Here is a 17518-nt window from a genome sequence, read left to right as displayed (position 1 = left end):
TCCTGGGCTTTACAACCACTAGCTGTATCATAGGAATGATGTGAATTATTAAGTAGTTAAGTGATGTAGTTGATGTAATTGAACTTTATTTCATGTTTTTCATATAAAACTTATCAAGTAACACTAAAGCACCAGCCTGGAGAAATCAAAGTTGATCATGTTCCACATATTCCATTAATAGCAGCTTTTGGAGAGGCATTTAACTTTTTAGTATATTTAAATTTGTTGTTTAATTCTTATAATTTGTATTTGTAATCTGTGCTGTTTAGTTTAGTTATTTCTTTCTTTTTGTATTATTTTCTGTAGGTTTTGGCTGACTACAATAAATCAGTGGTTTCTTTTGAGAATGCTTTAAAAGTTCAGCCAGATTTCAAAAATGTGGAACAACATCTTCATGCAGTTCTCTGTCATAGCAAATTAGAGAAAGCCTTGGAAGCTCAACACAGGTCAGCATATATAAAATAATAATATTCATTCAGAATTACAATTGTTTTGAAAGTGAGAATTTTTTAAAGAGGAAAGTTTGAACTTGTTCTGTTTAAAGAATTTAGTACATATAGTTACAATTACTTCTTGGCTTTTTTTTTTTACCATGCTATTTAGAACAAAAACTTGTGTATGTGTGTGTGTTTTAACTAGAAGTTGTCTTATTGCTAATTTTATGGGCTTGCCAAATAAAACCGTTTTCAGAAAGATAACTCGGTTGAGAAAGTCAGCAAAAACTGGCAACAATAAAAATCATAGGGTTGTCTAATTGTTTGAGTTTTACTGTTTGTTAGTTCAGGTTAACATTTTACCCAACATATTTTCATAATCTGAATGATTTTTCCACTAAAATCTGTTACCTTTAAACAGTCACAATGTAGCACAAAGTAATGAGAAGTACATAAAGATGTGTAACTTGGCTAATAAACCAATGAACTTCTCTTGTTTTTAAAAAATATTGTTTATAATTTACTTCAATTACCATACTGGTATTGTAGATTTTATTTTGTGTGCAAATAAAAGATAGAATTTAATTCCAGAAAATATACATATGTATTAGTTTTATGTTTTGTAAGTCTGTCATATTTAAGGTTAGCATAAATTAGGCTTAGCAGAACTTAAACAGAAATTCTTATTTTTTTTATTTCAGACCTGTGAACTTTGAATGAACATTAGGCTTGTTTGAAAACCATAAGAAACTATATACATATAGTTAATGAAGTATTTTCCTAATTGATAATTTTAATATTTTAGTTTTTTATTAGGGAGAGATTTCTCCAAGCCTGTTCCCTTGGATGTGGTTTTTGTAGATAGTATGAAACAGTTTTACTTACTACTTTTTCAAAAGTACTTATAAATTTCTGAAATTAAACAAAAATTTACATATTCATCTAAGAACTATAAATAAGTTTCCTGCATTGTTGTGATAGTGCCATAAGTTTGTAAGTTTCCATGATATCCATTTTAAGAAGTTAGTTTATTTCAATGCTGCAAAATAAGCTCTTAGTCAACTTGTTATAGGCAGTTATATGTTAAAATAATAACCAAAATAAATCTTAACAAAAGGATTCTTGGAATTATCAGGTACTTTTAATTTGAAACTGAATATTACACATTCTCAAATTTCTTCAGCCTCAGAACTTTAGAACAAACAATGACTGATTTTTTTTGTTTCCGTTTTAGTTAACTTTCAATTTTGTGATGTCTCTCCCTAGATTATTTGTTGTTGGAATTAGTTGTACATTAAAGGTATGGGACAGCAAAATGTGTATCAATGCATATAAATTTAGTCTGATGTAAACAAACATTATTTAAACATTTCAATTAATATTTATATGAAAAAGAAGGACTGCATTAAAATCAGAAAGACCAAACTTACGATGGAATAGAACATATTTATAATACAAAACAAGTTTTAACCAAAATCTAGAGCTAACTTTACTTTGGTTGTATTTTGTTTTATATTATAAATATGTTAAATTTTGTCTGATATATTTCAACGTGGTATGTAATGGTGCTAACTTAAGTTTTTGTTCCCGGTATTCTGCATTCACTGCATGATACAAATTTACATACACACAAATGGATGTAAAAGATACATTAAACACTGATCTTGGAAAACGCAAGTTCAAGACTAGCAAAGCTAGCAGTATATAGGTACACTTGTACCATGTAGGCTATGTAGTATTACTCAATCAAGTTAAGCTATAATTCTTATCTAGTTATGTGCATAATGGTGATTGATTGGTTTGATTTTTTTTTACCCACTGCATGCTCTTGTTTCTTTCTGTTTTTTTGGCATGGCAATCATGCATTGGAAGTTGCAACAAACTGTGAATTATTGCAAGCACTATTGGAAACATTATTCATTGTAGTGTTTGTAAATCTCGGAGCTGATTTATGAGGTGATTTCATACATGCATGGAATATGCAGATCTTCATTTTGTATGGAAGATCTGCTTTAAACACAGAATTCAGTATAAACATTGGGTCTCCCTAAAGATATCTGTTAGTTTTATTCATGTTAAAGACAGCTGAATTTCCCATATTCCTGAGGCTTTTGTAATTATTTTAGTTGCTATATACACATGCTTCTAAGGCTTAGATGTTTCAAAATAAATATTCAAGTAGGAAACTTGTAGTGGAATCTACATAAATATGAAAATGATTTTAGCATAAGTTAGTCATCTGTCTTCTTTCATTTTTGTGCAGCTCGTTACAACGGACTTTGTCAGAGTTGCGAGAGTATCGAAAACAACATGAGTTCTGGCTTAAACAACATGAAAAACTCTTGAGTGAACAAGCACCACCTGAAGTGAAACTTGAACAGAGGTTGGAATATGAAGAACAAAAGATCAGAGAAAGTCTGGATGGTAGAGGTAGTGACTCTTCCCAAAAGAATGAATGTTGTGTTTTGCCTGTAGTTCTCACTTTCATAACACCTTGAACACCATGTTTTCTTGATGTAGACCATAAAAGTAATTTTTAAGTTTGATCACAATGTAATTTAAGATATAAATTGTATTGGATCTGTTATTGCTCACAGAATATCATCAGATACCTGAATTGTTTTAAAGCAGGATCTTCCAGTAATGTAATTTAAGAGATAAATTGTATTGAATCTGTTATTTCTAACAGAATATCATCACAGTTGTTTTAAAGCAGGATCTTCCAGTATTATGTTAAAATTCAATTCAGATTTTCATGTATACATGTAGATATTAATCTAAAGTTATTAAAGATTTTTGTTTGGTCAGCTGTTTCACTTTTTATTTTGTTTATTCTGACCTGTTCTTTTTACTCTCACTTAAAAAATCACAGTTTTCTCTTATAAAAACCCCCCCTTTTTTAAAGCTGCTTCTCCCATATTTTTTCAACAGTTATATTAAGTGAAATGAATATTGAAAATTTTAGAAGTAAGTTGTAAATAAAGGTTTAATATACACAGACTTTATATTCTGTACTTAAATACAAACCAGAATAAGAATGGTTTTTCTTACAATCCTTTGTAAAAGAGTATTTAGATATTTTTTAAAGTTTCATATAACATTTACTTTACTATGTAAGTTTTAAATATTTTCTTTGAAGCTCTTATCTAGTTAATCCTAATGTATGTGTTTTACATTTTCAAAGTTTGTTTCAGTCTGCCTAACTATTTGATGTAGTATTAAATAATATACTTGCTACAGAGAAAACAAAACTTGCCATGCATGCAAATTATGGGATTTATAAAGTCAAAATACTGAAGAATAAAGTTATAAAAGTGGTTAATATATACATACATGTATGTATATCCAGAACTTCCTCTGTTAGTGATTATGTTCTGAAATTGAAAAGTTTGGGCTTATGGCCATTTTTTATCTCAAAATCTTGTTTTTGCTGTAAAATATCTGAAATACAAGCTTATTCAGATTTTTGATCCAGTGACTTCTCATTTGATATCACTAATACATATGTGATTGAAATATCTAAGGGTTATACTTCACATTCAAACCAACAACAACACATGTAAAGTTATTTCTCTGCCCTTGCTTGAGTTTTTGTTCATCTGTTATTAAAGAAGGAGGAACATGCACAAGAAAATTGCTTTTCATGTTGGTACTATGAGTAATCCTGTTTAGTAAACATGAAATGTTTTATTGATTTGAGTCATTCTTAAATTACTTTTACTGTTGGATATGTAGAAAAACCTAATTCTGACTTGTATACAGTCATTAAATATAGAATGTTTACTTCCAGCTACAGACAGTAATAATAATAATACCAGTCTAATTGGAAAAATATCTTGTTTATATTTAATGTTTCCCTTTTATAAGAGAAACATTAGATAATGAGTAATTCAATTACAGCATAATTATTTTTAAGTATTAATAAGAAAATGTTTTTCATCTTTTAAAAATGTTTCTGGAGGTTTAATCAGCTAATTTTAAATTTTGAATATAACTAAGATGTTTATTAGTAGTAATTTTGAATGTTAAACTTAAATAATTAGATAAATCATAAGAAGGTCATTACTATAGAATATGGCTGAGAAAACCAACTTGATTAGTACTGCTGGAATCAGATAGGTGTCGGAGTTTGTTGATATATTCATCAGAGAACAGCTAGGTGAGAAGAAACATTTATAACCTGCTTTGTGTGCTTTGAAATTGCTGAAATTTCAAACACAATAAAATGTTTATAGTTTATTAGGATTGTTGGAGATTTTTTAATGTTTTTTCGTTTTACTTTAGCCTAGCTATTAGGAATTAAAATGCCCTCTAATGGCTCAACTGTAAGGTTTCAGACTTGTAATACTAAAGATCAGGGTTCTATACCTGTGATGGGTACAGTGCAGATGGACCATTATGTAACTTTGTACTTAACAACAATCAAATTAGGGAATAAAAAGAACATACTTTGCTGAGAAAATGATTAATATTTCATAGCCTATGAGGTAAAGACTGCTTGCAAGTAAACCATGAAACTAACAAAATTAAATGAATTAGAAAGCATATAAAACTAGTTTATTAGGATTGTTAGTTTTTTTAGAGAGTTAGAAGGCATATAAAGCTAGTTTATTAGGATTATTAGAGATTTTATTAGAGAGTTAGAAAGCATTTGAAGTTAGTTTATTGGAATTGTTAGAGATTATTTTAGAGAGTTAGAAGGCATATAAAGCTAGTTTATTGGGATTGTTAGAGTTTATTTTAGAGAGTTAGAAGGCATATAAAGCTAGTTTATTAGGATTATTAGATTTTATTAGAGAGTTATAAAGCATTTGAAGTTAGTTTATTATAATTTATTAAGATTGATAGAGTTAGAAAGCATATAAAACTAGTTTATTAGGATTGTTAAAGATTTTTTTAGAGAGTTAGAAAGCATATAAAACTAGCTTATTAGGATTGTTAGAGAATTTTTTAGAGAGTTAGAAAGCATATAAAACTAGCTTATTAGGATTGTTAGAGAATTTTTTAGAGTTAGAAAGCTTATAAAGCTTCATTTTAGTTAGAATTAGTTTAATGATTTTTCTTTTATGATATATCCTACCTTGTTGAGTGCTAGATTTGTTTAATCAGGGACTTGTACATCTGCCATTTTATAGTCATGCAAATGGCAATGAATTTGTAAGTTGTTTTCCGGGAATGAATTAACATTTTGGCTTCATTCCATGCCTATATTTACTTGTATTTCTATTTTATTTGTCATAAAAATTACAAAAAATCTTATATATTAGGTTTTATTTATTTTCAGTAAATAATTCTTATTGCAACTGTACTATTGTATAATGACTTTTTTTCAGTAGAAGATCATTGTAGAAATACATTTGGTTGCTTTCTCACACTAGTGTTGTTATTATTATATTTTTTCTTACACTTAGTAACTGATTGGTTTGAATTCTACTTGTTAATTTTGAAATTAGATCCAGAAACACAAAAGTTGAGTATGCTAAAAGCTTAGTTATTTGTGTCATCATATAACTAACACTAAGGTTGTGAGGATCAGATATCAGTCATTATCATGGTTAGTAAGCTATACAATCATTTAAGTTTAATTATTAATTAATTACTTATATATATATATATATATATATATATATAAGTATCTACTAATTAGCTCATATCTTATTTTTACCTGTTAATATTCTGTTGCCTTTGATGGTACCCTTAGGAGGACTGTTTGTGGTGTGATTCAGTCCTGGGTCTTCTTATCAGAAGATATTCACTTGAAAATAAGTCAGGAACGTAATATACAGTATTGTCAATCTATCTACTGTAGCCCATCAGAGAAGAACATACAATAATATGAGATAATAGGATATGAACCACACACATAAAAAAAGAAAGAAAGAAAAAGAAGACCTAAGTGATAACATATTCAGTAAACCTGACACAGAACTCATAAAAGCCTGCACACCTCACTTGAAGAGATCATTTTAGTATTTGATTCAAACTCTTAACAGGATAGTCCCCAGTCAAGTGTATAATACACTGGCCTTTATACCAAGAAAACCCAGGATTTAATCTCAACCACCAACACTACAGACCTTCTCAGGACATTCCTTAAAAACAGCAGCAGATTAGCAGTCAAACCATAGAATATAAACTAATTAGTATCTAGTAATCAAAACATAGTAACTAATTAATAAATTAACTTAAATATAAAATGATATGTCATCACATTGAACATTTTACATTTTTGAATACAGCTATTTGTAGTTTTAATGAGCCAGCCCAGCATCTTCATGTGAATTTAAAAAAATGAGTCATTCTGGAAAGGTTTGGGCTGTTTTTATTAGACTAAAAGAAGTCATTTCGCACTGTTTTTGATGTCATAAGTTGCTGGAACAAACCTGTGACCTGATCCTAGACCATGAGAGCCAACATGGAGAAGTTAACATATAAATATGGAAAGGTTTTGGTTGTTTTTATTAGACTAAAAGAAGACATTTGGCACTGTTTTTGATGTCATAAGTTGCTGGAACAAACCTGTGACCTGATCCTAGACCATGAGAGCCAACATGGAAAAGTTAACTTATAAATATAAAATAAAACAATGTAGCAATAAAACATGCTTGAAATGTTCTAGATGTGATGGTTTAAGTGTAGCAATTAACCTAAACTGTGGGTCCAGTTCGGATGAGGGAAGAACTTATTCGAAGATATCCCAATTGATTTGACATACTAGCTGGATTGGAGATTCTTCAATTGATTACTGCATTGACAGCAAAACGTAAAAGAAATGGGCACAACAGTATCGTTATCTTCAAAAAAGGGGGATTGGAATCATACATAAGAATCATTAGTTTCAATATTGTGGGAATTTAACAGCACAGTTGAAGTTGGATTAGATGCACGATGTATTATAAGATGATGTTCCTAGTATTCCCAAATGCCATTTCTGTAATGAATAGTAATTATAAGAAGGATGGTATAGTGCCCAGTATGGTAACACCATAGTATAATCCATATAGATTTCATCATGTCCTATTTTCATTAATATGTAGTTTTTTTTTTTTCATTTTAGAAGTTGTTCCTAGCATCATTCATTGAGATCTTTCGAAATAACCCTAAATCACCAGTTTCAGGAATGATCTCCATGTTGACCATTCTAAGCTCAGTATAAAAGATGCTCAGCTTGCTCATTTGGCGGGTGTTAAAAAAAGTTTGCTCATATAGACTACATCTTAATTTTTTGGTACTTTTTTAATGGTTAGGTGTCTTTTTTTTAAAACATTCAATAATTATTTCAATATTAACCATACTTGCCCATATATTTTACTGTCTAGAAGAGTTGTTTATTCTGATACTAGGTTCTATATGGCTGTTTTGGACACATCAAGAACAGATGAGGTAATATACAATTGCATGAATAATTCCCAATGATGAGATTTATCAATGCAACATAGTTCACTGAAGTATTGGCTAATTTGTAGTTCTACTTAACGTTTTGAAAATCTATTTGTAATGCTCAATTGTGCCTTCTCACGTGCAACAGTCACTTGAAATAGACAATGCATACTATTTGGATAGCTGGTCAAAAACATTGGCTGTAAAGAGCAATTAACAGCCACATGGAAGAATGCCAAAGTTTTACTGGTAGCTTACAATGTGACATAGCAGACCTGGTAGCTTACAAAGTGACATAGCAGACACAGGTCATAACTGCAAGATTTGCATTCAGAGCTAAACGAGATAGCTCTAGTTATCAAATAATCGTATTGAACATGTAAGTTGTGTAAGTTAATACTTACACTGAGATCATAAAAAAAGCATGAATGTATGTTCTCATGGTTCTTGATGTATTTCGTTTGAATGGGAAAAGGTTTATAGAGTTTAATTAAGGCTTCTCTATATATAGGTCATAGTGTTGGGAACTTCTTCGAACTCAAATATACAAATACTTAAGCATAATGCACTGAAAAATACAGTTATCAAATGTAAATAAAGTTAAACACATTTAATTGAAAATATTAAAAAAATTTATTTAAAATTTGGGTATGGTTTAGGTGAAAAATTAGATGTTCATACTGATGTTGCTGGCTTTATGATAAGTTTTGTACATAGTGATAGAAATTCTTATAATGATGGAAGGCTCAGCCTGTAGACAGTCAATTACATGGTACTAAATTCTGAGATGTGCAGTGTATTTAGAGCATAAACTTCTGAACTGTATAATGTATTTAGAATATCGGATTGAGATGTAAGTGTATTTAGAGTACTAAAGTCTGAACTGTACAATGCACTTAGAGCACTAAATTCTTAGATATGCAACGTATTTGAAGTCAAAATTCTGAACTGTACAGGGTATTTTTAATACTAAATTCTGAGATGTACAGTATATATAGAATATAAAGACACATTCAAACTGGATATGTTAACGAGCTATATGATCGACACTTGCATGCTAAACAACTGTGAGATAGATGTAAGTGTATGTCTCTTACTCCTTAATAAAATAATTAAATATATTTTAGCTTGAGTAGGTAAAGAAATAGTCATTTTTCATTCAGTTGCAGCTGTTCAGACTTTACTGTAATAAAATGGATCGGAAGAAATCATGAGAATTTAAAAAATACCCAAAATGTTCAAATAAGTATATTTTAACTTTTTTTTTTAATCAGAAAAGAAAATTCTGTAATCAATTTAACAGTGAAAAAAAGAGTAACAGAGAGGTTTAAAGAAAAATCTGTAACCAGCTGAATGATCAAGATTAACAATTAAAGTATGGCAAAAAGAAAGTTCAAGTGAGTTATTGCATTCCAATAAATGGGAAAAACATATAGCATTAAAACTTGAAAACTGTTCCTTTAAATTAATATGCAAATTGTAATCTAGTGTCATTGTGGGAAAATTCCACTGACTTTTGTTTTTTTACTTCCTTCGTAACAAGCATGGAATTTTTATATTTACACATGGTCTAGAGAACTCATTTAATTAATTTTCAGTAATTTATGTTTGAGGTTTTTTATAACTTCATATCTAATATTTCAAATAAAGCACTTACTCCAGCAGTAGCTTTGCTTTCAGTTTGAAGCTGTATAAACTTGAGTTTTTAACTACAAACACTATGAAAACAAAATATAACCACCTCTGTTGCACTTAATTGTCATTTACTGAACTCATACATTATTAATATAATGATTTCATCAGTTCTTGGATTAATAAGGAAACATTAAGTAATTAAAATAGTTTATATTATACTTTTGTTTTCAATAACTTCTCTGTACCATATTTTTTTAATGTTTATCACAGGTCAAGATTGTGTTCAGTTCCAACAAAATGGTCACACAGTCTTAAGCTGTAATATGAGAAGAGAAGCTTACTACCAGGGGACCCAGACACAGGTAGACCTGAGCCTCAACCTGCAGTTGATTCAAGCTGTTGAATCACGTGCTGGTCGACTTGGACAGAAGGTGGCAGACAAAATGGCAGATCAGTGCCATCGATCCTAAGTTTCTTCATATATATTATATATATGTAGTTTCTTATATAAAATCAGTTACTTTTTATCCTAATAAGTAAAATATATACAATATAATCATTTATTTTTTATTAAATTTTTTCAGTGGAAGATAGAAATATTAAGTTTTTTTGTTTTTTTTCATGAAATTATACTTTGCTAATATCTCTATTTTCCACTCTATTGCATTCTTTGTTAGATATAAACAAACTAAGACAGTCATGCTATTCTCTTTAAGAGAGAGAGAGAGAAAAAAAAATGAAATTAAAATATTTTGCTAAATTTCAATACTCAACAGATATGGTTTTTATATGAAAAAAATTATCATATGATTCAGATTTTAAATATATCCCTTAAACTTTTATTTACTTTTAGAATAATTATTTTTTACATTAATTAACTAACTTCATCACTGAAGCTTTATACTCATTTAGTTACGTATTAGAGCATGAGGTTCTGAAGTTGAAAGTAACAAACAAAGAAGAATTTATACCAGAAGAATGTGACAAGTGATATCTAATTTAAACTAAACTGAATCAAAATTAATGTAAACTTAAGATTTTGTCATCTCTTTCCAGTCAACTTGTAGTCTGGTAATGTACATTTTAACAAAATCAAACTATTCTTTAAAGTTGATTTTTTTGTCATTTACCTTTAAGGAGTTATGGCACTCAGTTTTACATATAGTTTCACATTGATAACTTCTACTGTCCGGAAACTCTTAAAGCAATTTTTACACATTAACGCGTGTTAAATGAGTGATTAAAAAGTTTGTGAACAAGCAGATTATCACATTTTTGGTTTATTAATGAAATATAATTTCTTTAGAGATCACACTGAAATAATTAAAATAATCTCAGTTTTTTGTTACACTTAAAGGCAGCTGTGGCTATTTGTATTGAATGAATGAAGTGAAAAACAAACAGAAGATTCCTTTATTACTTCTTTTATAACTAAGAGAAGAAACTAACATCTTCATTGTTTTTGGCAGAAATCCCCATTGGTTAACATCTCTCTACTAATTCTGTCAAAAAGTCATGATTGGTTAATACATTTTCTCTTTTGATTCATTCCATCAAAAGTCATCATTTTTAACTTTTTTTTGCTTGTTCTGTCAAAAGTCATCATTGGTTAAGACCTCTTGACTCACTCTGTCAAAAGTAATGACTTTTTTAGTGTCTCATTACCTTATTCTGTCAAATGTCAAGATTGATTGACTTTCTTTATTTGTCCTGTCAAAAGTCGTGATTGGTTAACATCTCTTGACTCATTTTGTGGAAAGTTGTGATTAGGTAATAATTTTAAAGTATGTGATATTTTAATGAGAAGCAGTACTCAAAGAACTACAAAATTCATGTTATAAATATCCAAAAATCTAAAAAGAAAACTAATACAATTATTATCTCTTTGACATAATTTTTTGCTTCACCAGTACATCATTTTCCAATAACTTTAAACTTTTTTATTATTTATATATATATCTCATGTTTTGAGTACTCCAACATGAAAATAAATGTATGTAATTATTCCTGCTGTCTTTTTTAACTTATACAATGAATGATATATATTATAGTATTATTTATTTCTTTTTTTTTCTATTTTATCTTACAAAATAATGTGTGTAGTGTTATTATTGTTTGAAGTACTTGTATCGTTTTTTCTAGGTGTGTCCATTCTAAATATTTATGAAAAAAACAACTTTGGTATAATTAGATACAGTCTTCGTATATTTATGTGTAATGGGTGAACTTAAAAAATACTAGGCTCTTAATATAAAATCTCCTCTATCAAAAGTGTGCAATTTTATAGGCACATTGTTTATACACCCATTATTTCTTAGCATCCGTTCTTTTCTTTATTCTGCCAAGTTTCATCAGTTACATTTTGTTAATTGATGCAGTGCGAAAGTATAAAATGCTAGGTGATAGTGTATGTAATCAACTTTGACTTTTTTTTTTTGGTAGAAAACGATCTTCAACATGTGGGTATAAAGAAAGATTCAGGAGGGTTTCATCATATATTTCATGTTGAGCATGAATGAAAAGTCATTTAAGCACTTTTATTTTATCACTTGGATAAAAAATTTTTTTCACTTAAACAGTTATTACCACAAATTTTGAAATGTTTAGAAAAGGGATGATTTAGTTTTGGTACCGAAAGAATCATATTGAGGCAATTGTGTGTTAACAATTTAGGTAAAGATTTATAGAGAAAATTATTGTAAAAGACTAAAGGTTTAGAAGAAATAACACACATCAACATTAGTCATTGTCTTCAGGTTCAGAAAGAACAATACAACTTAAAGAAGGCGTAATACATGTTAAACTCAATGATTAGTAGTTTGTGTGATTGAGAGTCCTAAACACATGAGTTGTATGAAAGTAAGGTTGAAATAGATGTTTCTAGATCTTTTGAAACATAAAAAGCAAAGTAGTTAATTTTTTTTTTTATGTAAATTTATGGTTTTTTAAACATTTCACACCTCATTAAGTTAATTAATGTCTTGAAGATTATGACTTTGCTGGATGTAACAAGTTAAAGTATTGATTATTTGCACTTGAAAGATGAAATATGGTAAGATGGAGTATGTGTTTCACTAGCACTTGTAGTGAGTGTTCTGTTAGCACTACTCTCAGTGTTGTCTTAATGCTTGAACTTTTTATGCACTACACTTGTGAAATTGAATGATAAATAAAGATTTCTGAGATGCACAAAAGAAGTTTTGTTTGATTTAGGCACGACGAAAAACACATTGAATTTTCATTCAGTCAGAAATCACCATCACTGATTCGTCTCCATCCAATAAGAACACAGCACGATTTATTTCAGCACTCAGCACTTTACACATCACATTATTATTATTTACGTAGCTACCCTCTTCTGGGTAATTTTAACTCTTGTTACCTATTGCAAATGTTGAATCACATGACCTTAAAGACCATGTAAAAGTTTTACAGGACATTTTATGATATAACACAATGCTGTGTAAGCTTACCCTTTATATAACACAATGTAGTGTAAGTTTACCCATTATATAACATAATTTGGTGTAAACTTATCCTTTATATAACATAGTATAAGCATACCTACTATATACACAATGTAGTATAAGTTTACCCCGTATATAACACAATGTTGTGTAAGTTTACCCATTATATAACATAATTTTGTGTAAACTTATCCTTTATATAACATAGTATAAGCATACCTACTATATACACAATGTAGTATAAGTTTACCCCTTATATAACACAATGTTGTGTAAGTTTACCCATTATATAACATAATTTGGTGTAAACTTATCCTCTATATAACATAGTATAAGCATACCTACTATATACACAATGTAGTATAAGTTTACCCCTTATATAACACAATGTTGTATAAGCTTACCCATTATATAACATAATGTTGTGTAAGCTTATCCTTTATGTAACATAGCATAAACCTACCCATTCTATATCAATATAATATAAGCTTACCTAATATATAACACAATATAGTATTAGTTTACCTATTATATAACACAATGTAGTATAAGCTTACCCATTATGTGATACAATACAAGTTTAGCAAACACTAGCTAATTTTATCTACGTTTACAACCTCTTCATTATATTAACTCTAACTTCTAAGATCATCGAGGTTCGTATGAACCCTATTGGGTTTTTAAACTTTTTATTTTTGTAAACCATTTACACACCAACTACTTGTGGGACCAGGACTTTACTACAGGGACATTAATAATATACGAATTACGAAAAATATTACGATTTGGGTAATTACTGCTGGTTGTCACAGGAACACTAATAACATACGAGTTACGAACATTGTTACAATTCGAGTAGTTACTGTTGGAGTCTTCTATGTCTTTTTATGTAGAAAATGAATAATTTCATCAAATATTTTGTATGATTTTTACACTGGACTTCACCATAGCGAACGCTATAAAAGTAGGTTTATCACTTATGGGTTCACGGAAGGGAAAAATGTTATATTGAACTTGTATTAGTTTCAATATGACTGTGAGATGACTCGTGGATCCTCAATATCCCCTCAACCCACGATAACGCTTATCCAGAATAGATTTTGTTACTTAACTAATGACTGAAGAACATCGCTGTGTACAGACGTATTTTATTAATTATTACCTGTCATATCATCGCGCGAATTTCTTATATTTGTCGATCTGTTTATCGGGGCCCCCCAGTGGGTCAGTTGTAAATCTTAGAGCTGTAGTGGACAGAAAACAGATAGGTAATTGTGTATCTTTGTGCATAACAACAAACAGACAAACTATCAGTAGATGACCGGTTCAGTAACAAAACTACACTTTTAATCGCCAGTGAAATTTCTGTTCTTGTTCATTGTGTATACGTATTGCCGATTATAAAGCTTTAAATTGTAGTCGAGAACAAAAGAAACAATTATTTCTGTAGCCTACTTTTAAAAGTTGTTTTTATATTTATTGAGTTTCTCGGTACGTATCCTTATTGTTATTCAAGTTCTCCTCAGCTGTTCTGCCATTTTCTATTATTTATATTACTTTTCATATTTTAAGCTGGTTGAGGAACGAAACAATAGTACGTTTATTTATTGAACAGCCCTCCCCCCAGTTGCTCAGCGGTATGTTCGAGGGATTATAACACTAAAACTCGAGTTACGTGTGGTGGGCACAGCATAGATAGCCAAGGGTGTAGCTTTGTGTTTAACAACAAGGAATTGAAAATAGAAGACTTATTGAACATTACACAAGCACGAGACAAGTCCGTATCATCACGCTTGCTTGTTTGTAGTTAAATACAAAGCTACACAATGGGCTATCTGTGCTCTGCCCACCACGGGTATCGAAACCTGGATTCTAGCGTTGTAAGTCCGCAGACATACCGCTGTGCCACTGGGGGGCATCATCACGCGCGTAGAACATTAGACTTTTTCTCTAAGTTTGCTGAGACCTCAACTTTGATAATAATTTAACTTCTTAATTAAAGAATGTTCTTCGTCAAGCAATTCCCGCCTTATGGGCTTTCGTGCGGCAAAATTAGGCATCTTACAGCCAAGTAGTAACTTATTTTTTCAATACAGATGCGTAGAAAGTTGGTTTATGATAATAAAAAATATTTTGTAGAATAAAAGATTAAAATTGAGAAAAAGCTTTCCTTGTTACGGTATTCTACACTTTTGGTATTAATGTTTAGTGTAACACTGTTGATGTTTAGTTTTCTTCTCAATGAAGATTCTGTATAATTTCGTTCCGACGACAAATATTATGGTTCGGATGTGTCCATATTCCTTTAAGAAGTTTGTGGAGTTACTTTAGTTTAACACAGCATTTCTTTCTCTCTCTTTTTATAACTGCTTAAAAGCTTCTTGGTAAAGGAATTGGAAACCTAATAAGAATATTTCTAAATAGTTATGTTTACGGTTAATATTTCACTACATCTTTTATAATACGTTGCGACAGAGTAAGTTCCGGAAGTTGATGTTTTATCAACGCTAGAGATCTATAAATGCACGCGCTTTAATTTAAAGGAAAGACCAAAAAATCCCCTGTTTAAAATGAGATCGAAAAAATCTTCTCAATTCTCTCGTCGAATGTATTATTGTTTAAACAGCTGTGCCACCTGTTATATTTATAGGTGGACTTTGTAGTAAAATTTGGTAACAAATACTCTTGGAAATCTTGTATTAAGTGATATACATATATATGTGTGTGTAGTAGTAGATAGTTTCCTTGGAAGGAGGTATTAAGTGATATACATATATATGTGTAGTAGTAGTAGATAGTTTCCTTGGAAGGAGGTATTAAGTGATATACATATATATGTGTAGTAGTAGTAGATAGTTTCCTTGGAAGGAGGTATTAAGTGATATACATATATATGTGTGCGTAGTAGTAGATAGTTTCCTTGGAAGGAGGTATTAATGGACTACATCTGTCTAGAAAGTTTTCGGACGACATTTCAAACTGCTAGCGCAGATCATCATAGCAACAGTAGAAAAGTATTATCTAGTTTTACAACAAATTTACATTAGATGGCGCCCCTGATGTGGATAGCCACACAAAGGCTCTTCTTTTTTGCGGTCTGTTGTAAACAGCACTTACTTCCAAAGCTGACTATCCCGGTTTATAATCTTTTTTTTTAGGTACAAATTTTAGTCCACACGAAATTAAGAACATATAATCGTGAAATGTGTTCGTTTACGAATGTGTTATTATTAGATATTTCCACTTGTCTGGATTTGTTTGCACAGTATTTTTAATTAATAAACTTCTTACACGTGGACCACGCAAAGATGATTCTTGAAGCCTTGCTGTACTAACCCTGGTCAACTAATTTGTACTTCGTTCTTTTTGGCTATCATTAGTTTGTTCTCTTTGTTTCTTGGTTATTGTTGTTTTTGTTTTAGCGCAAAGCTACACAATGTGCTTTTACTGCTCTTTTCGCCACTGGGAATTGAACCTCAGATTTTAGTGTTGCAAGTCCGTAAACCTATCGCTGACCCACTGGAGAACATTTTTATTTTTTTCTTGCATATTTTGCTGAGCTTCCTGAAGTCTAGTAATATAAGCGCACCCATTACGTCCGGGGTCCAGAGCTCGCCTTAGGGTCCTGGAAGCTCTTGGGTTATGGATTAAATTTATTTATACATTCGCCTGCTTTTCTTGAGAATAATTTTCCTAATTTTGGTGCATTTGTAATGGGACAGATTAAAAAGTGCCACCCACCCACCTGCATCCTACACCACCGACTGTTGTTCTGAGATCCAAGTTTTCAATAGATTGTTGCAGTTCACGTGTATTCTCTCATCATACACAACCTAAATCCTCCATCAAAGAACTACCATCCTACCACGTGACATGCATGTTTATATATATATATAAAACAATTAGAAGGCCAATTTCGCGCAGCATTCGTGCTTCGACTGAAGTCCTGTTTGAAGTCACTCGATATAAGTTGCTGTGCATTTCTTTGTTTTTTGTTCTCTCTCTCTCTAGGAATTTTGACTTTATTCACTATTGACTTATACAGTCCACAGGGCGTTTTGCTCTGATAAAATATCAATAATTAACCCAAATAATTCATAGCACTCGTATAAACTGGCGTGGTTTTAAGCACCAGCACCAAAAAGAAATTCTGGAAAGTTTAGTTATCGTTAATTATGTTTTTGTTCCCTTCTTTTTCTTATATGTTAATTGAACTTACAATGTTTCGCTGCCGCTTTATTTCTACTATTACCTAAAAAAAAATAAACCTTAAATTCAGTAACAAGATATGTATATAAATATATATATATAAGTGTATATGTATTTCTCTACAGATATTTAGTTGTTCAATCATTGTTATTAGCACTCAATGTTTTCAGTATGTTAATTTTATTTATTGTGCAAAAGTTATAATGGGTGAGTACCATTTTATACATTTTCATACTTGCTAAAATGTTAGTAGTCTTAGTCTGTCTCTGTATAATTATTGCACGAAAGTGACTGCAGTATCTTGTTTTTTTTATAAAAATTTAAGCGCATGAAACAATTATTGATATCAAATGTTTTAAATAGTAGCGATTTTAGTGATTAAGCATTATTCTA

General features: G+C 30.2%; 1 protein-coding gene across 1 annotated transcript in view; it reads left to right on the top strand.

Moving 5' to 3' along the window:
• The window catches only part of LOC111087540 (tetratricopeptide repeat protein 17-like), a 34745-nt gene extending 22108 nt beyond the window's left edge, over positions 1 to 12637 (top strand). The window contains exons 7-9 of the mRNA XM_022394502.1: positions 307 to 446; positions 2698 to 2864; positions 9720 to 12637. Coding sequence (XP_022250210.1) covers positions 307 to 446; positions 2698 to 2864; positions 9720 to 9919 — 507 coding nt within the window. The 3' untranslated portion in view covers positions 9920 to 12637. The remainder of the gene's footprint in view (positions 1 to 306; positions 447 to 2697; positions 2865 to 9719) is intronic.
• Positions 12638 to 17518: the final 4881 nt, after the last annotated feature.

Source organism: Limulus polyphemus, unplaced genomic scaffold, assembly GCF_000517525.1.
Source record: "Limulus polyphemus unplaced genomic scaffold, Limulus_polyphemus-2.1.2 Scaffold2273, whole genome shotgun sequence".
NCBI lineage: Eukaryota > Metazoa > Arthropoda > Merostomata > Xiphosura > Limulidae > Limulus > Limulus polyphemus.
This window is presented reverse-complemented; position numbering and strand designations above follow the sequence as displayed.